The sequence below is a fragment of the Mixia osmundae genome (genome assembly GCF_000708205.1).
Source record: "Mixia osmundae IAM 14324 unplaced genomic scaffold scaffold_4, whole genome shotgun sequence".
NCBI classification, from domain to species: Eukaryota; Fungi; Basidiomycota; class Mixiomycetes; order Mixiales; family Mixiaceae; genus Mixia; species Mixia osmundae.
Window position 1 is genome coordinate 1024491 of NW_014575560.1, and position 18742 is coordinate 1043232.

Genomic DNA, 18742 nt, shown 5'->3' on the forward strand with positions numbered 1-18742 from the left:
GATGCGAGCGTCCTGCCGAGACTCTAGCGGTAGAAGCTATCGCGATCTCGATGCTGCCTGCATGCATATTGGCGAAGGCGATCAAGGACGTGTGCTCGTGCATAAATCCTGTAGAATCATATAAGGCCGCCCAAATCAAGCGGCTGTAGTGACATGCTGTTGGTGTCACATCGCAGATGATCGACTCGCACGCTCTTCAAGCCGAGTCGTTGTGTTTGTATGCCCCGGAGCGCAATGGGTCTGGCTATACGCGTTAGAAAGGATTGGCAGGACTCTTCGAAGGTTTGCTTCAGTTGCACAGAGTGGCACTAGTCTGAGATGCATCCAGAGCGAGTCAATGACCATAGGATATGCGATGCCGTAGTGCCTCTGCTCTGAGACCGTGAGCACGGCAACGATGACGAACGACCGACGACTGGAGAGAGGGTTCGCAGCAGTGAAAACGCGCGCGACGTGCAAAGTGCGTTCAGGCTCGATCCAGGATGCGCTGTCTTCGGTGCGCACACGAGCGCTTACTGAGCACTACTGCAGCTCGCAATACGCTCACTCGCGTGCGAAGCACAGCCATTGGCGATCATGCGCGCTCGTTGCAAACGGAAGCCTCTTCATCGACAACACCCGATGCGGTCGCATTAGCAGGAGTCAAGGCCTTCAAGGCTGTCAAAAAGGCTCGCCAGACGAGTCAGACAAAGTCTCGATCACAGCCGAAAGGAAAAGCAACGGCTGCGAGCCACAGCGAGCGACGAGCGGCCATACTTGCAAAATTAGAAAGTCTAGCAAAAGCGCTGCCTGGCGAGCAGTCTTCGTCGATCGTTGTGCAAAGCGTTGCCAAAGTTCGAGCGACGCAGGGGCGCACCCGTTCGACAGCGCCTGCGCCTGCGAAAGCTCATCCTCAGAACGCGGTCATCATCAATACAGGAACAATCGAGCCTGCAGAGATCGAGCTTGATCGCATTGAGGCGCTCGAAGAGATACCGTATGCGCGCCTTCAGCATGGACTGAATCGTGTCTTGTTCAATCCTGGTATCCACTGGCTCCAAGATCCTCGTACGGGGGTGTACAACTACGAGCCACATCTCAAACACATACCCGGTCGCGCTTCATACAATGCCAACAGGATATCGCAATTTGTGCCTCCCTCTGGCGACAAAAGTCTGCGGACGCTTGCCGACAAGCACGACGCACTTTTTAGAGGCAGCACGAGCAGTCTCGTGCCCTCGCTGGTTCATTTCTGGCTCCTGCAGCATGGCGTTCAGCACCTGCGGACGGACCATCTTAGCATGCTCTGGAAGGACCAGGCAAGTCTTACCTCTCTCAGCAGCTACAGGAAGCTCATCTTACTGCACGAGGCTTGCAGAGTCCAGCGATTCTCGGTATCGGGCCGCGTCTACCTGCAAGCGTCATATTGCGATACCAAGACGGGCGATACGTCATCGATAGCGACAAAGGCGCCGATCTGCAGGACGAAGAGATTCTGTCTGAGCTTGTAAGCTTCTTTTTTTGAGCACTGTGACGGCGCTGAACGGCACTCAGGGACACGTGATGGAAAAACTGCTCGTCACCCCGCCCGCCGAATTTGAAGAGGCTCTGGCGCAGAGTCTTGCCGAGCAAAATACCAGTCGTGATACTCAGCATGATGGATATGCGTACTGCAAAGTATGCCCGAACGCGTCACCTTGCGATCTGACGCTGATACCTGTATAGAGCGGCGGCATTCTCATGCGGTCGCAGATAGATTGCCACCATCCTCTGCTGCCGAAGCAGACCTTTGACATCAAGACGCGCGCAACAGTGTCTGTCAGGACAGACAAACTCAACCACGAAGTCGGTCTACCTCTGTACTTGCTGCGCAGCGCTGATAGAGAGCCTCAGGAAGCGAGTGGGTATCTCATTCGATATAACCACGGGATGGAAGAGTCATACGAGCGCGAGATCTACGACTTGATCCGCAACGCGTACTTAAAGTACAGGCAAGCTTACGCTCGCCAGCGTCATTCTCGCGCTGATCGGCGAAAGCAGTTACCAAGCGCGCATCGGTGGCATGGATGGCATCTTCATCGCCTACCATAACACCAAGCGAATCTTTGGCTTCCAGTACATCTCCATTGCTGATATGGACTACTGCCTCAACGGCTCGTCAGAAGAAGCAGAATCGACATTTCGTATGGGCGTGCGCCTCTTCGACACTCTGCTTCGCCAAGCCATCGGGGTGTACCCGCAACAGGTAAGCCTCCTCGCCTTTACATATATTTAGGCTTACCGGTCACAGACGCTCCGCGTTATGACGGAAGGCAAATCGGGTCGGCTGATGATGTTCGTTCGACCGAACGGCACAGAACGCGAGTTGACAAAGGACGAACCTTTGACGGCGTTTTGCCTTGAGCTGGGAGAGAAGACGGATAACGGCTACAAGTATACGATTCGAAAGTACGCGGACGACGAGAACACTCGCGCCTTGTATAGAAAGACCGCGACGCGACAGAGCTTCTTCAACCGTCACGTCTTACCGCCTGGCGTTACGCCTGCTCAGGTCAAAGCAGTACTTAAGAGTCAGCGCACCGACGATGACGATATGGAGGACCTTCTCGATCCGGTCGACGACGACGCCATCTCACAAGAAGGCGTAGGCTTCACACCCCATCCAAAGATCACCTACGTCGACAGACCAAGCAAGATGGTGCAGGCTTGGCGACAGATCGCACGCAGGGGCAAGGCCTTGACGGACAGCTTAGGCGAGAGCGACGCGCCTGACGATCAAGTCTACGTTGTTCCTGCCAGCGAGCCAGAGCTTCGACAGCGCCGGCTGCATTGAGTATACATAGACTGGTACACTGCAATGCACTCCTTGCGCTCGCTTGCACTTGCTACAGATGCGAGTCAGTGCTCGCGTGCGCGTATCATAAGTTACTCTTCTTCGCCTGTGATAACAGCTGATGACCGAGAACGAGTATGCATGGCCCAGAATGGATTGTCCTCGAGCTCAGTGTCGAATCATTGGCTATCGCCTCCTTGACCGCCGCGTCTTCTGCACCCGGTTGAAGCCATATGTGCTGGATGTCCAGCTCCACAGCGTCCTTGAGCACTTGCAGCGTTACTGCCGGGGGCGTGATCACAGAGATGGACGTCGTCGTGGGATTAGTCAGCTCCTTGAGCGTCTTTGTGACTTGCAGGCCTTCTATCTCGCTCTCTTTGGGGTTGATGGGCGTCACCTTCAAGCCGGCGTCTTGATACCATCGCAGAACTCTGCGTCCACATGTCAGGAAGAGCTGGGCGAACCCAAGCAATGACTTGCTTGTTCCCAAATTTTGTGCGTGTCGAAGATGCGCCGACGACGGCATACGCACCACTTTGGCTGTGCAGCTGATCAATCAGCCTCCGCCTCCACTCACTCTATTCGCACGGGTAGACTTGCAAGAACGCTGATGAAGCTGCCATGATGAATGCGGACCGGGGGACAGACCTGAGTCGATGACGCGATGGGGAGGGAATGGGGCAGAGCATGACATTGCTCAGACAACATGGTGTGATAAGACATCTCTATGGGTAGTGCGGAGCGAGCGCTGCTCAGTAGCGACCACCGTACTGCGAGGAAGAATCAGCAGAGTCTTGTATGGAAGGCAAACGAGCGTACACCTCCGCCGGACGGGCCACCTCCGTATCCATTCGAGCCAGTCGGACCAGCGTAGCCATAACCGCCACCGCCGCCACTGTGAAGGAAGAACCTGTCAGCTCGGAGATCCTCCATCACGGAGACGATGCTCACCCTCGACCGCCGCCACGGCCACGACCGCCACCACCGCCGCCGCCGTACATTGACATCTGAGCGAGCTCAGGCGGGACGTTCTGCTTTGCATCTGCCAGAATCTTGGCAAGATCACGAGCGAGTTCTGCCAAGACGTCAGCGCGTTCAGTGACTCGACATCTGCGAGACTTACTGCTTTGCTCAGGTGTGAAGTAGCTGTAGGCTGTGCCTTTGCGACCAGCACGGCCTGTTCGTCCGATACTGCGGTGACCATGTGAGTCTTGAGCTATGCAGAAATGCAAAGACACTGACCGATGGATGTAGTCTTCGATCTGATTTGGCATGTCGTAATTGATGACATACGAGATGTCTTTCACATCTGATCGCGATTGCTATAAACATCTTGGTCTCAAAGAGGCAGGGGAGAGGAGCAGTTGCTGAGAATTTTGAGCGAGCGCTGATCCAGCGCAGAACTGCTCGATACTCGAGCAATCCGGTCGAAGCACACGCGCCCAAGCCGTTGAGGCGCGCAAAGCTCGAGAACAGTAATCGATCGGCCGGCGACATCTTGCGCTTCTGCTTGGCAGATTCCTTCTTGCGCTGACTCTCGACGAGCGCAACGCAAACGTTCCACAATCTTTCGTCGGACTCGGATGGATCTCCCGGATGACGAGCTCGGATCAAAGACGAAGCGACTGTGCGTGAGACACGGGCAACACGGGCAGCTCTGGGGGAGAGACCGCCGATGCTGATGACTGAGCGAGCATCAAAAGTTTGAGCACGTCAAGGAGGGCCCGTCGAATCCGTTTAGCACAGCGCTTGTCGACCGAGCTTTGCTTCTTTGACCTTGCGAGGCACAAAACACGTCAGCCATGACAGGCCCGGGCCGCTGGGAGATCGCATCTGAGTCGTGAGAGAGGCTGAACTAGGATGATCAACAAAGACCGAAGCGCATCGCACTGGCTGATCGTCGATCTCGCGCATGTCTTGCGCGCAACTTGTTCACACGTGCCGCATCGACCGTGCAAAGCCCAAGCCGATGCTGAGTGAGCGCTGCTAGGGCGCAAAGTGTGGAAGTCAGCGTAGAACGAAGCTTACCTAGACCACGAGAAGCAACGTCTGTTGCGATCATGATGGGTGAACGACCACTCTTGAACTCAGCGAGAACCCAATCACGCTCTTGCTGCTGCTTGTCGCCGTGGATGGCCAGTGCAGGCCAGCCGTCTTGTCGAAGATATTTCGTAAGGTCGTCGGCGACGCGCTTTGTGCCGATGAATATGAGCACCTTTGCGTTTTCTGCAGAAATCTTTTCGAGATGCTTGATGAGCCTGTAAACTAGTGTCAGACACAAAGAGAGCGGACGACTGGGTATATACGTACTTTCCACGTTTCTCGTAATCAGAGCAGACTTCTACGATCTGCAGGATATTGACGTTCGCCGAGAGCTCGAGCGAGCCTACGTTGACCTGTGCAAAGTCGCGCAAGTACTCCGATGCGAGCTTCTGGACTTCCTTTGGCCAAGTAGCAGAGAACATGAGCGTCTGACGATCAGGTCTGATCTGATCGACGATCTTGCGAATCTGAGGCTCGAAACCCATGTCAAGCATGCGATCGGCTTCGTCCATGACGAGGTAAGTGACTCTGAGCAAGTTCGTCTTGCCGCTCTCGAGCATGTCGATGAGACGACCAGGTGTGGCGATGACAATCTCTGCGCCGCGCTGGAGGTCTCTGATCTGACCGCCTTTGGGCGCACCACCGTAGACGCAAGTGTTGCGGATCTTGGACGAGGCACCGAATCGGGTGCACTCTGCAGCAGTCTGGACAGCCAGCTCTCTTGTGGGCGAAAGAATGAGTACAATGGGACCGTCACCAGGCGCGAGCAGGGGCTGAGCGTTGATGTGGATCATAGCAGGCAGAGAGAATGCGATGGTCTTGCCGGAACCGGTGGCAGAGACTGCGACGAGATCGCGACCCGAAAGCGCCATTGGCCAGGCCTGAGACTGAATGGGCGAAGGAGCAGGGAAGTTTGCCTTCTTGATCTCGGAGAGAATGTAGTCTGGGAAGCCGGCTTCGCTGAAGCTTTCGACTGGCTTCGGGATGCCACGGCCAAAGACTTGGATCTCTTTGGCAGCGCGGAAAGCGTCGACATCACGCTCTGAGCGAGCCGACACGCGGCGATCTTCACTGAAAGCGGCAATCTATCGTGTCAGCACTGGTGCAGCAGACTCCAAAGACAGTAACGTACACGTAAAAGTTCTTTTCGAATTTGGTCAGTGCCTGCGTCTGCCAATTTGGCTTGTTGAGGCCCGAGCCAAGATTGGACATAGAGTCGCCGCCGAAGCCACCACCGCCGCCGCCATAGCCACCGCCGCCGTAGCCGCCGCCACCACCTCCGTAGCCGCCTGCGCCGCCGTAGCCACCAGCTGATACGCCATAGCCCTTCAGGTTGTCAAGTGATCGATTGAGTTGCGAGATGTCCATCATTGGTTGTCGATGTAAGCCGACATGGCGCGATCAAAGCCAATCGAGGGATGAGGTGTGCAGCAAAGAGTGGTAGGTTCAATGGATGTTGCGTGAAAAAGGAAAAGACAAAGGAAAAGGCAGTCAGCACCTGATGAGATCGAAGCCCTCGAGTAGACGTACACCTCCGCCACCACCGTAGCCACCACCACCGCCGCCGTACCCGTATGACATGTCTATTAGCTCGAGTTGTCCAGTTATTAAGGTAAGGAACGAGCTTGTGCTCACCACTTAGCGCAAAAATTTGATCCGAGTCCAAACCAGTAATAGTCGTATGCCGGGCCGATGGCACCCATTCTGGCGACGCGTGACTTTGCCACGTCGCGCTCCTGCTGCTCCCGCGGGCGCGCTGACAATATAGCGACTGACTAGGCCGTGGCCATCTAGGCTGTCTCGGCATCCCTCATGCTTCTTGAGGGTCTGGTGGTCAGAACAGACGCATACAATCCACACGCATGCATCCTAAAATGTCGCATCGAAGAATTTGGCTCAGGCGACTCGAAAGAGCTACAACTCAAAGGTCATTGGGCAGAGGAGCTGGCTTCTCTGCTCAAGCATGCCAGGGATGTCACAGCAATCGTCAAATTGGAGTTTGACGCGATCTGGCAACCCGCTCGAGGCCAGCAGGTCGATGAAGAACAGCACAAAGGGCTGTGGCACATCGATAATGGCTGTGCGCTGCGATACATGAGCCCGACGACAGCCCAGTCATGTTCGCGACTTATAGATATAGATCTACGGCAAAGTAAGATCACAGAATTGGTCGCGAACGTGCTGACGTTAGGACTGCAGAGGCGACCGATGAGAGGCTAGCGAGACATAGGAAATCAGGAAAGAAAGGCAAGACTGCTCCGCTTTCGCCTCATAAAGCAGGCAAGCAGCTTGCTCGATCTGACAGTAGCTCTTCGAGCACCAGCATGGTCTCCGTAGGCTCCGGTTCGCCTCTGAATGTCGAAACAATGTCCAATAGAGCCAAAAAGCAAGCAAGAAGAGCCGCCAATGGTCCGGCCACGGCGGCGGCTTCAAGCGCAAACTCCTTCACAGCAGCAAATGATGTCGAAAGCGAGGCTAGACGTGAGCCTTTGATGGCCGTATCACTCAATCGATCTGCGAACACGAGCTCTGTCGATGCAATGCCAGGTGGCGATGGCGCTAGTAGCACAAAGCCGACGTCGCCGGCGGCTGTCATGCCTAGCCTGACGCCATCGTCGAAGGACCTACAGTCGGAGCCAGCGCAGCGAAAAGAAGCGCTATTTTTGCGAACGCCCGAGGAGGACGCAATACTGAATGAGACGATGAGCGAGTATTATAGCGAGCATTCGCCAAGCTCTTTACACACGCCCAGAAGTCTCAGATGTGCTCGTGTCCCGTCATCGGACCGCACACCTTCAATATTGATTTCGCCTGTCCGTGTGCTCTTCCCCAAGCCAAAACTAGAGCCCAGCGAGCCTGTCGATATTCAGCGATTAGTGCTTGTGCGAGACCTCAAGCCATCCAAGCCTAGCAATGTCATTTTGAGCTCTGTCATCGTTCACGTGCTCTCCGTAAGAACGAAAGCTCAGCCAGAGACTAATCAGGCGACACTCATTCAGGCGACCGATTACACTAGCAATGAGCGCCTTCCTGAGCAATTCGAAACGCGTGCCGGAGGCCGCCATGTCCTACAAGTCAGCTTCTGGGATGGCCAGCATACACTGATACAGTCGATGTGCCCTAAACAGGGCATGTTTCTCGAGATCAACTCGGCCCCCTTTGCGTGTTCGCCGAAACTCGAGATTTGGGAGCTCAAGTGCAACAGCAAGTACGGATCTTTTCGTATCGTACCGCCAAGCGAAGCTCGCCTCGAACCGATCAAAGAGTGCGTCATATGTGTGCGTGGCTTGCTGTAGCTCACAAGATGTGCATGTGCAGACGCGAGATCGCGTTCAACGATCACAAGTTATCCGAAATCCTTACAAGCAACGGCAAACGCAAAAGAGATTCTCGCGAAGATGCCCATAAACCGAGCAAACAATCTCGAGATGTGCCACCATCGTCTACTCAAACGACATCGACCGCGACAGACCAGAAACGCGAGACTTCTCCGATGAGCAGCATCACTCATCTTGCTCAACTCGTTGTCTCGATCAGAGACATGATGCTTTACCAGCGACAGACGATAGTTGTCCAGGTTGTCAGTCCCGATGCGACTCGGGGTCTCTTCTGGCGTATACGGGCGACGGATTACACCGAGTGTTGCGATCTAGAAGACTATAGAGTAGGCCCCGTGCTAGGCAAGCGTATCGTGGCGCTCTCGATCCATAGAGACGAGCAACAGCACATCTCCGATGTAAAGCCAGGCGACTATCTACTCATCACGGGAGGCTACCCGAAATGGGATAAAGCGAGTCCGAGAGGCCTCGAAATCAAGGTATCCCAGCTCAAAGACGCACTGTCCTGCGCGCCATGCATCGAGATCATTGACGAGAATCATCCTGCGCTCGCCAACCTACACAAAAGCCGGACAGCATATGAGCACGATCACAAACCTGTCCAATTTCCCAAGAGTGATCCGCCAGATGGTCCCGAACTGCAGATCAGACTCAAGGCGGCCACCCAGCCGGCCCAGGCGGCACAAGGCACGACGGTGCGGGCGGAAAGGCTTCGGCTTATCGAGACGATGGTTGAGAAGAGCTTCTACGACGTTGTTGGCGAGATTACAAACGTCTACCCGCAAGAGAAGGGGCGACCCTTTGAAGTCAGAATCACCGATTACACAGAGAATCCACGTGTCAACTCGGATGGTCACGTCGGCACAATCAAGGTCGCCATCTGGGACGCTTGTGGGGATCTTTTACGCGAGCAAAAGCTTCACCGCGGCACATTCATCTACTTTCGCAATGGACACGCTCGACTCGATCGCAGCGGGGACCTAGTACTAGACGTGCGCGACAATGATCGCAACCAGAGAACCCGGCTCGAACGCTTCTGCAAAACGATGGAGCCCGATGATCAGCTCTTGACCGATCTACTTGCGTTCGTAGATTGGCACTGATATGAGATGCGCTGACGCGTATGCGTGACAGGCGAAAGCAAAAGCATGACAGAGATCCCGAAACTGGCCGCGATGGCGGTGCACGCCTCGAAGCTCCCAAGCCAGGTGAGTTCTACTGCAAAGGTAACGCAGCGACGCTTATGCAATTGCAGCCTTGACTGTCTGCACTTTGTCAAGCAAGACGGTTGCGAAGATCAGTGCCATTCTGGCAGAGCAACCGACCGCCCAGCGCTTTCATGTGCGCGCACGTCTGCGTGACATACCACCGGCCACAGACTGGCTAAAGCTACGCAACGGCAAGCTCAGATGGGAATTTGTCATTCTTATTGAGGACGAGAGTGCACAAGAGATGGATGACATTGACGCAGTTCGCGAAAGACTCTACGTGGATGTCCGAGGCGAGGCTGCCGTAAGTCTGCCAATCGCTCTGCAATCACGGGCTGATACAGGCTGAACAGACCACATTCTTAGGCTACCTGAAACCTCCTGACGTCGATGATCGCGATGCTTACCGCGCGAGATTGGAGATAGCGAAAGCCCGCATCAGGAAGATCTCTGGAAGTATCGCTCTTCACAGCAGTCGTCATACTCATCCGACGGATCTCAAGAATCTCGGCGGCGCATTTGCAATAGGCATTGATCGCGTTGTTTGCGGTGAAGGCAAAGCTCGATACTTACTGACAGACACTGAACTGAAAGCGTGAGCGCGGTCCGAGTCAGCCTCAATACCATCTAGACAGAAAGATGTTGCTTGGAACGCTCATTGTTAATCCGATTTGCAATATTGTGGTCAACAGTAGCATTGAACAGATTTGCAGACTTCGATCTCTTTCAGATCACCAGTCGCCATTGGTACCGGACGAAGGTGCTGAGTGGTGACCATTTTGCATCCGATTGACGTCACCCGGACGCTCCCAACTGTCATACGTCGTTTCTTGGGTCGCTGAGTAATTTTGACTATCTGCGTCCGGCAGCGCATCTGACAAATGTTTGTCAAGGCCGCGAGCAGATTCGATATGCCCTTTGTGGTGTATCAAGACTGCATCCTCTCGAGATTCGCCAGGTACGATCTCGAAGTCCCACTCGTCCTCTTTATCATCCAACACAGCTTCGAGTATCTTCATGATGTAGCCTCCGCAAGCCTGTCGGACAACCGTACGCGAGTAGAGAGCTCTCAAAGTCGCTCTCGGGAGCTGCATTTGCTCCTGCATAAGATGCGCAAGAATCCGTCTGATCTTGCGTAAAGTTAACGGCTGATTTGCTGCTAGATGTGCTGGATAGATGTGCGTCTTGAGTAGCTCATGCGGTGAAGGATACGTGACCGGCGGGATGGTTCTCTGTGAGCCATAAGGTATCCTTCCCGTCGCTTGCAACTTGGGCGAAGCCGGCTTTTTGTAAAACGGCAGGGGAGCCATGCGTGGCGATCGATGTGGCCGCTCGCTCTCGTGTGCAAATCGACGCCTGAACACCGCGCACTGAGTCGCGAAGAAAGCGTTTAGGCTCGGCGGCAGCTTTGGCCTTTCAGCATGCAAGCTGACTGCTGACCGTACGCGATTCAATAGCTCACGTTCAGATAAGCCGGCGCCATAGTAATTGGCAAGCGAGCCTACGCCCGCCAGCTCGACGTCGTAGTCGTACTCCGAAGCCATGCGAGCGCACCATTCCTTGAATTCTACTCGGGTCCACTCGAATTTGTGATCAAGGTCCCGGAAAGTTCGATCAGTACGGCCCGTTGGATCAGCGAACCGCCATCGTGGATTGGCCTCCAAGTCTACTGATGCTGCCGGCTGAGGCCTGTCTTGTTCGTCTGCTGATGCAGGAAAGAAGGCATTGAAGTCGTAATTGGGGGTCGTGACAACGACAACCCGAGGTCGGTAATGCCCTAGCACGACGCTGCCGAACTTCTTGAGTATGTTGTCAGGTAGATGTTCGAGCACTTCCGACGCTACGAAGGCTTCGCATGAATCGATAGACTCGTTGTACGTTTCGAGTCCTCCATGCCAAAATTCGATGCGAAGCTCTTCCCACCGTTCGGACTGTCGATCATAATATGTCGTCGATGGTAGTCTGAGGCTCGCAGATTTTGGCGAATTGACAGTGACACCACCTTGGCCCGGGCCTCCGGATGCAACGAGATGTTCCGCGTAAAGGACCGGAGTAAGCTCCTCGGGCGCGAGTGGTTGAGTGCCTTCGATAGCTCGCTCGAGCTCATCGCGACGTATGTCCAGAGCAGCAAGACGACGAATGTGAAGCTCCTTTTCTGACGCCGAAGGTTGAGGCAGTTTACGTAGATCTGTCAACCGTCCTCTTTTGCTAGAAACACGCGCGTGGCCATTGCTCTTCTTGTGGCCGTTGATCTTTGGCTCATCTGCTTCATCGTCTGCTTCTCCCTCGTCTGTCACGCCTGGCCTGAGCCGAGTCACCATAAAGCGGGTGTAGCTCACCTCTTTCGGTCGGAATGGCAAGGTGAAAGCGTTCATTATCCTGAGCATCGGGGGGCAGAAAGGGCGGAAAGTCGTCGAGCGAATCTGCAGGCTGCGAGAGCAACGACAGCAAGGAACCTTCGCCGCAGCCGAGCTCGCACACCTGCTTAGGCGTCATGAGTTCTACGTCCGCCACATTTGAAGTCTGACGAACTGAGCGAACGCCGGCTTTGCGCAGAACAGAGAGACAGAAGCTTCGACGTTGCTCCCAGAGCGGCGGCCAAAAGGCAGGTGCTCGTTGCTTAGTCTGAGCAATCTCGATGTCGGCGTTCGTTGACAAATGAGGATCGACGAATGAAGCGACAGGTGCTTGCTCGTCGCCGCCGCGAAGCTCGAAAGCTTCTTCGTGATCCATCTCATCCATAGGTGCGATAGACATTGCTGAAAGGCTTCCCGCTCAGCGAGTCCTGTTATTGCCGCCCAGATGACATTGTCTCTCTGGCGCGACAGCTATAGATCGTCGTAGCTCGCTGCGGCTACACAATCGTGTGACCGTCACTAAATGGACGGCACTGTGTAAGCAGTCGTTGCGGTCTCGGACAAATCGCAGCGGATTGTCGCCAAGCGAATTGGCTTGGCCGAAGCCGCGAAAGTAGTGCGGTGACGGCAAGAAGGGCGAGTCGCGAGACACAATCGGCAACTCAAATCACCGATCCAGCATTCACTGTGCTTTGCTCTGCTTGAAATATTCAGCTTTTTGCGGACGTACAGCGCGCGTGATGAATCTGGGGTGCGGCTGGTCATGCAAAAGAAAAGGCGGCAATCCTCAATTGAGGATGTGGCCACCACGTGCCTGTTGCCCCGCGAACAAGTCTCCCTTGCGTGGCAACGCTTGACAGAGTTCAATCTCGGAGGAGCGCGGGGACAAAGGACTCTGCCTTTCGTGACAGCGATCGCCGGCCGGCTTGACATTTTCATGAGCGGTTTTCATGATTCAGACTAACCAAATTTGAGCACGTCACAAGTTTGCAGCTTGAAGCGCCAGTCCTGTCCCACTCGGCTCGTGCGTCACTGCGGTCTGCGCAGATTAGCAGAGTAGCAGCAGTATAAAATGGCTTCCCACAGTGACTTTTCGGACTTTCCTGTCGACTTGAGCAAGTTCAAGAAGCTTTCCCTTGATCCAAAGAAGAAGACGCTATCAGAGCAGGAGCGTTCAGACCTGCTGAGCAATATCAAGCTCTTCCGGGATGCTATCGTCTTCTTCACGGCCACCGGCGCCGCTCGAGGTGTGTCTGGCCATACCGGCGGGCCCTACGACACGGCACCAGAAGTCAACATCCTGCTTGCCTTCTTCAATCACTCGCCTGCACAATTCTTGCCGATATTCTTCGACGAGGCAGGACATCGTGTGGCGACTCAGTATCTCTTGAGCGTGTTGAATGGTGATATGCCGGCTTCACACCTGCTCAACTACCGAGCAGCATCATCCAAGCTTCCCGGTCATCCGGAGCTCGGGTTGACGCCTGGTGCGTACTGCGCCATGGAGCGGATATTAGGCGCTGAGGCCGTCTTGCCCTATAGGGATCAAGTTTTCATCCGGACGACTCGGGCACATGTGGCCGCTTGTCAATGGTGTCGCCTTAGCCAACAGCGATAAGAATGTCATTTTGCTCGGCTCGGACGGATCGCAGCAAGAGGGCGACGACGCAGAAGCGGCGCGTCTTGCAGTTGCCAAGGGCCTCAACGTCAAGCTCCTCATTGACGACAACGATGTCACGATTGCTGGTCACCCTTCACAGTACATGCCTGGCTACTCTGTGGCCAAGACGCTGGCGGGACATGGTCTTAAGGTCTTTGACACGGAAGGCGAGGATATTGATAAGCTGTACGCTTCAGTCTGCGACCTCGTGGCGCACGATGGACCTACAGCTCTCATTGTCAAGCGCGTCATGTGTCCCGGCATTGACGGTCTCGAGGGCAGCACGCACGGTCACGATGTCATCCCTGTGCCCAAAGCGATCAAATACCTCAAGGACCGTGGCTATCCTGATACTGTCGGCGAGATTTTGAGCAATATCAAACCTGCACCCAATCCTTACCTGTATACTGGCGTCTCGAAAGAGCTCGGCGCCTGCCGTGTCGAATTCGGCGACGCTGTCAACGCCCAGCTTGACAAGATGACGAAGGAAGAGGCTGCTCGCACGGTCATGTGCATCGATTCTGATCTCGAGGGTTCGACGGGACTCAAGAAGATCCACGAGAAGCACCCAGAGGTGTTCCAAAGCTCTGGTATCATGGAAAGGGGCAACTTTTCTGCCGCTGCCGGATTCGGATTCGGCCACGAATCAGAGAAGCAAGGCATCTTCTCTACCTTCACTGCGTTCTCCGAGATGATCACTTCTGAGCTGACCATGGCCCGTCTCAATTTCTGCAACGTGCTCACCCACTTTTCGCATTCGGGTTGCGACGAAATGGCCGACAACACTTGTCATTTCGGCATCAACTCTTTCTTCCTCGATAATGGCTTGCTCGATGCACACGAGACGCGCATGTATTTCCCTGCCGATCCATCGCAGCTTAGAGCTGTCATCGATGCGGTCTTCAAGGATAGGGGCATCCGGTTCGTCTTCTCCACACGCTCAAAGGTACCTTGGATTCTCAGAGAGGGCACGCAAGAGAAGCTTTACGAAGGCGACTACAAATTTGTTCCTTGCAAGGATGAATACGTCCGCACTGGCAAGGCTGGCACGATTGTCACGTATGGCGAGATGACGTACCGCTGCCTTGATGCTGTCGAGCGCCTGCGAGCTGAAGGCTACGATATCGCACTCGTCAACAAAGTCACAATGAACGTCGTTGACGAGGATGCGATCAAGGAGTATGGCTCTTCGCCCTTTGTACTCGTTGTCGAATCTGCCAACCAGAAGACCGGCCTTGGCTCAAAGGTGCGCCCACGATAACTCGCGATGGCAGTGTAGGCTCACTGTGCATACAGATGGGCACATGGTTGCTCGAACGCGGTTTGAAGCCTACTTATGGCTACATGGGCACCAATAAGGCAAGTTGACATATTCGTAGCAGCTTGACAACGGCTGATCGATTATGTACCGTGACAGGAGGGCTGCGGTGGTCTCAGCGAGCAGATCTTCCACCAGGTGTGTTTTCATTCTCTCTTCTGTGCGTTATGCTGATGTGGAAGTACAGGGACTGGGACCGCAAGACATCTTGCTCAAGGCAAAGTCGCTGAGCAATGCCTCACCAAAGTGAGAATCCAAGCTCAAATTGTACGAATCGAAATGCATAGATGGACTCGACCTCGGCATCTCTATCTCTTCTACTGATCTTCTATCTTACTTTGAGCTATCTCTATGCGTTCTCGTTCGCGGGCACGACCGGCCTCAACCATGGACCGTAAGTAATCGACCGATCTGCCTATATTGAGTCTCAGCTTGGCAGAGACCGGCACGACCTGGATGTCGTCGACCTCGAGCGATGTTGCAGTATGTCTCAGTTTTGCCAGTCTAGCTTGAGCTTCGCCTGCCATGCTCGGATCGGCAAGCATGTCCGCTTTGTTCGCAATGATCAGCCGAGCCTTGTTACTGAGCCCGGGCTGGTACGCCTCGAGCTCATCTCTGAGGACGAACAGATCGCTCCAGGGCGTAGCAGCTGAAAGGTCGACAACGTATGCCAGTACTTTGGATCGTTCGATGTGACGCAGGAAGGCATGGCCCAGACCGACGTTGAGCGACGCGTCGGGTAGTAGACCTGGACAGTCTGCCAGCGTCATTCTGAACCGTTCGACCCTTCGAGTGTCGTACAACTGCTGTCGCTCGGCAAGCTCTAGTTTGTGCTTACGCGTTGCATCCGATGTATCCTCGATGGGCTGCGAATGACCGTCACCGAACGTACCGTCATCGTAGATGAGACAGGTGCCTATCTGAGGGTTGAGCGTCGTAAAGGCATAAGAGGCAATCTCTGTCTTGCTATTCGTCACCGCTCGCAAGAAAGTACTGCAAACTTGATCAGCTAAGCCTAAGCCGATCGCAAGAGGCGCACCTCTTGCCAGCATTGGGGAAGCCGACCAAGCCGACGTCTGCTATACTCTTGAGCTCAAGCTCGATCCGTAGTATACGTCCAGGTCGTCCGCGCGTCGCGTAACGAGGCGTTCTGCGGGTGCTGCTCAGAAAGGCTGGGTTGCCCAAGCCGCCTTGGCCGCCTTCGAGTAGTAAGATCTCTTCGCCCTCGGGAGTCGGCATGTCGAGATCGTGATAGACGGGAGGAGACGCCTCCTTGTCCGCTTGCTCTTGTCGTTCGAGCTTGAGCAATTGCTGCTCTATCCGCAGAAAGTTCTCGTCGGACTCGTTCGACTCGCCGAAGTTGGGAAAGTGGACGAATAGTCTCTCTCGTTGCTCCTTGAGCGCTGCCTCTTCGAGCATATTCGAAGCATCGTCTGGTGATATGCCAGCATGTCTCATGAAGCGCAATTGCTGTGCGCGATCGTCCAGTATGTCATCTGCATCACGCAGAGCTTCCTTCTCTCTCCTTGTCGGTCGCAAACTCGTGCTCGGTCTTTGCTCTGTCCAAGGATTGCTCGAAGAGGGTCCCGCAGGCTCGAGCTCCTCTATCTGGCGGACGATCGTACCCACGGGCACAGTCAGTACCGCGTCATCGCCTTTTCGTCCATGCATCCAGCTGCCAGCGCCAGCGCCGCCATTGTGGGCTCTCACCCGCTTGGTGACACCGCCTAGGCTGGTCAAGCCTGCTACAGCTCGGATGTAGACCGCACCCCCCTGACCTCCATTACCACCAGCAGGCGGACCCTGCTCTTTGAATTTCTCGCGTTGAAAAGCGACCGAACCATCGCCGCCCTTGCCAGATTCGAGTCTGACGATGAGCTGATCTATGAAATGTCGCTTCGGTGCCTGACGTCACGTGTCAGCGCCATGGGGATATCGTGAATGGAGCTGATCGTACTTTGCTGCGTTTCTTGTCATTCCTTTGCTTCATGTGCGAGATATTGGGCAAGTGATCGCTGAAAGAGCCCCAGCTCTCTGCTTTCCATACAGTGCTCGTCGGTGCAGTGCTTCCGCTGATGTCGGTTAGAGAAGGGGCACTCTTGCTAAAGCATCGTCGGGACAAGGGTCGTCTTTGACGGTCAAAGGCTGAGCGTGAGCGTGAGCGCAGCGCAACTGCGACTGTGATCGAGTGCTCCAGCCAGCGCAGGCTGGAGCAGGCGCTGCATGTTGTTGATAGCGACATCGCACCGCGGGAGGGGTGTGCCGAGGTCTTCACCTCAAAGCTCCGAGCTGCTCGGCTCGAGACGCGACATGCGATTGTACGACAGCTGATGAGCTGCCAAGGTCGACTTGACTGGACGCTGTCCGGTCTCATGCGATATGGCCCGGCCACGCAAGAACGATGCACCGAGCTACAAGGAGTCGCCCATCTCTGGCTCTGATGACGAGCGCTCAGCTGAAGAAGCCAGCAAGACCCGAGCGCGCATCAGAGGCAAAGGCAAGCTCGTTGATGATGATGATGATGATGATGATGCGCACACAGCAGAGGAAGTCAGCGACTCCGAATCGATGGCTAGCTCGAACATCGACGACGATCCTCCTCCGCCGAAGAAGAAGCGGCGTTCGCCTAACAAACCAGCAAAGGCAACAGCGAAAGTCGCGGTACAAGAAGCTGATGCGGACAAGGACGGCGACGACTCAGATGACCGAGTGATTGCAATCAAGAAGATTGTTCCCGGACCTTCTACTGCTCCGCTCAAGAGAATCGTCGAACCGTCTACGCTGGCCTTTCTGGGCGATCTGACGATACCAGAGCGCAACGACCGCGAGTGGTTTGCAGAGAACAAAGCGCGCTATGACCATGCACTGGCCAACTGGCTCAACTTTGTCGATCACGTCCAGACCGTCATGGCAAGAGCAGACGAGCAACTGCCCGTCTTCCCCGCAAAGAGGCTCGTCGGACGGATCTACAGAGACATCAGGTTCAGCCAGAACAAGACGCCCTATAATACTTTCTTCCAGGCGACCATGTCTCGGAGCGGCAAGAAGGGTCCTTATGCTGGCTACTTCCTCTTGCTCAAGCCTGGCGCAACAACGCTGTACTGCGGCAAGTTTGACATGGACAGGAACGATCTTGCAACCATTCGAACAAACATCCTCAATGACTCTGGACCGCTCAAGAGGGTCGTCAGTCAAAATGAGTTTGTTGCCCAATTTGGACCACCTATTCCTCCTCCTGTCAATGCAGTCGTCCCGCCAAAGGCGAACGGCAAGCGGAAGAAAGCCGATGGAGCCAAAGAGGACAGCGATGGGGAGCCAGTCATAGAGAAAGTGCGGGTCAAAGGCAAATCAAAAGTCGTGCCCGTCAAGGGCGACTCTGGCACAGCTACGTCCTCAGACAATAGTTTTGCAGAAGACAAAGGCAAAGCAAAGGCTGTCTCGCCTCGAGCGGCTATCGAGCCGCCACCTTGGGCGGATGTGACCCAAGCGGGCGACATACAAGGCCGCAACATCTATGCGAGTACAGATAGGTTGAAGATAGCTCCCAAGATCGAGGGCGTAGATAAGAACCATCCGGAGATAGAGCTGCTCAAGTCAGTAGACACGTGCATGTTGGGCAAAGATCTGCTGACAAGGGCTCGACAGACTCAAATCGTTTGTAGCGGCACATAACTTTAGCGATGCCGAAGTCATCTCGGCCGACTTTGATCAGAAGATCTTCAGCGCCGTCCAAGCAGGCTCAACGCTCGTTCACCTTCTCAACGAACTCATGCTGCCCCAGTCCAGAGACGATTCTACGACGAACGGCGCCGAGGCAGCCCTGCCTGCACCTGCCCATCCCATCGATGTCGAAGAAACGATGAACGAACTGTACGCCGCGGCCGATGCTAGAGCTTCAGGAACTGCACCTCGGAAAGAACGCACTCGCCCGAATACGAAGAAGAAGAAAGAAGCCGCTGGTGTGACTACTTGAGGCGAACTGTTGTGCAGATGTACATTGTACAAT

The 18742-nt window shown here is 54.8% G+C and overlaps 9 protein-coding genes across 9 annotated transcripts; 4 read left to right on the top strand and 5 right to left on the bottom strand.

The window, feature by feature from the left end:
- Nucleotides 1-482: 482 nt before the first annotated feature.
- On the top strand, nucleotides 483-2812 carry L969DRAFT_94129 (uncharacterized protein; the record flags this gene model as incomplete). Its single annotated transcript, XM_014713408.1, has 7 exons — nucleotides 483-1298; nucleotides 1358-1486; nucleotides 1534-1656; nucleotides 1705-1824; nucleotides 1873-1970; nucleotides 2020-2224; nucleotides 2270-2812. The coding sequence occupies 7 exons, from the start codon at nucleotides 483-485 to the stop codon at nucleotides 2810-2812; spliced, it is 2034 nt and encodes a 677-aa protein (XP_014568894.1).
- Nucleotides 2813-2897: 85 nt separating this feature from the next.
- On the bottom strand, nucleotides 2898-3456 carry L969DRAFT_103009 (uncharacterized protein; the record flags this gene model as incomplete). The annotated part of the gene is made up of 3 exons (XM_014713409.1): nucleotides 3413-3456; nucleotides 3293-3352; nucleotides 2898-3243 (listed from the first exon to the last, which is right to left on the bottom strand). The coding sequence occupies exons 1-3, from the start codon at nucleotides 3433-3435 to the stop codon at nucleotides 2898-2900; spliced, it is 429 nt and encodes a 142-aa protein (XP_014568895.1). The 5' UTR covers nucleotides 3436-3456.
- A 55-nt stretch (nucleotides 3457-3511) lies between these two features.
- L969DRAFT_86960 (uncharacterized protein) lies at nucleotides 3512-4123 on the bottom strand. Its single transcript, XM_014713410.1, has 5 exons — nucleotides 4055-4123; nucleotides 3936-4003; nucleotides 3764-3887; nucleotides 3632-3707; nucleotides 3512-3582 (listed from the first exon to the last, which is right to left on the bottom strand). The coding sequence occupies exons 1-5, from the start codon at nucleotides 4084-4086 to the stop codon at nucleotides 3565-3567; spliced, it is 318 nt and encodes a 105-aa protein (XP_014568896.1). The 5' UTR covers nucleotides 4087-4123; the 3' UTR covers nucleotides 3512-3564.
- A 266-nt stretch (nucleotides 4124-4389) lies between these two features.
- On the bottom strand, nucleotides 4390-6516 carry L969DRAFT_418377 (uncharacterized protein). Its single transcript, XM_014713411.1, has 4 exons — nucleotides 6386-6516; nucleotides 5988-6331; nucleotides 5123-5926; nucleotides 4390-5070 (listed from the first exon to the last, which is right to left on the bottom strand). The coding sequence occupies exons 2-4, from the start codon at nucleotides 6224-6226 to the stop codon at nucleotides 4677-4679; spliced, it is 1437 nt and encodes a 478-aa protein (XP_014568897.1). The 5' UTR covers nucleotides 6227-6331; nucleotides 6386-6516; the 3' UTR covers nucleotides 4390-4676.
- A 151-nt stretch (nucleotides 6517-6667) lies between these two features.
- L969DRAFT_94132 (uncharacterized protein) lies at nucleotides 6668-10000 on the top strand (the record flags this gene model as incomplete). Its single annotated transcript, XM_014713412.1, has 6 exons — nucleotides 6668-7007; nucleotides 7055-8120; nucleotides 8174-9277; nucleotides 9328-9401; nucleotides 9449-9705; nucleotides 9755-10000. 6 exons carry the CDS (start codon nucleotides 6668-6670, stop codon nucleotides 9998-10000), a joined length of 3087 nt encoding a protein of 1028 aa, XP_014568898.1.
- A 132-nt stretch (nucleotides 10001-10132) lies between these two features.
- L969DRAFT_23524 (uncharacterized protein) lies at nucleotides 10133-12203 on the bottom strand (the record flags this gene model as incomplete). Its single annotated transcript, XM_014712915.1, has 3 exons — nucleotides 11934-12203; nucleotides 11741-11882; nucleotides 10133-11691 (listed from the first exon to the last, which is right to left on the bottom strand). The coding sequence occupies exons 1-3, from the start codon at nucleotides 12156-12158 to the stop codon at nucleotides 10133-10135; spliced, it is 1926 nt and encodes a 641-aa protein (XP_014568401.1). The 5' UTR covers nucleotides 12159-12203.
- Nucleotides 12204-12586: 383 nt separating this feature from the next.
- L969DRAFT_86963 (uncharacterized protein) lies at nucleotides 12587-15027 on the top strand. Its single transcript, XM_014713413.1, has 5 exons — nucleotides 12587-13245; nucleotides 13301-14664; nucleotides 14715-14777; nucleotides 14836-14874; nucleotides 14924-15027. Exons 1-5 carry the CDS (start codon nucleotides 12831-12833, stop codon nucleotides 14984-14986), a joined length of 1944 nt encoding a protein of 647 aa, XP_014568899.1. The 5' UTR covers nucleotides 12587-12830; the 3' UTR covers nucleotides 14987-15027.
- A 26-nt stretch (nucleotides 15028-15053) lies between these two features.
- Nucleotides 15054-16978, bottom strand: L969DRAFT_47382 (uncharacterized protein; the record flags this gene model as incomplete). The annotated part of the gene is made up of 3 exons (XM_014713414.1): nucleotides 15054-15729; nucleotides 15776-16641; nucleotides 16694-16978. The coding sequence occupies 3 exons, from the start codon at nucleotides 16976-16978 to the stop codon at nucleotides 15054-15056; spliced, it is 1827 nt and encodes a 608-aa protein (XP_014568900.1).
- Nucleotides 16979-17115: 137 nt separating this feature from the next.
- L969DRAFT_16986 (uncharacterized protein) lies at nucleotides 17116-18709 on the top strand (the record flags this gene model as incomplete). The annotated part of the gene is made up of 2 exons (XM_014712894.1): nucleotides 17116-18329; nucleotides 18382-18709. The coding sequence occupies 2 exons, from the start codon at nucleotides 17116-17118 to the stop codon at nucleotides 18707-18709; spliced, it is 1542 nt and encodes a 513-aa protein (XP_014568380.1).
- Between the last annotated feature and the right edge of the window lie 33 nt (nucleotides 18710-18742).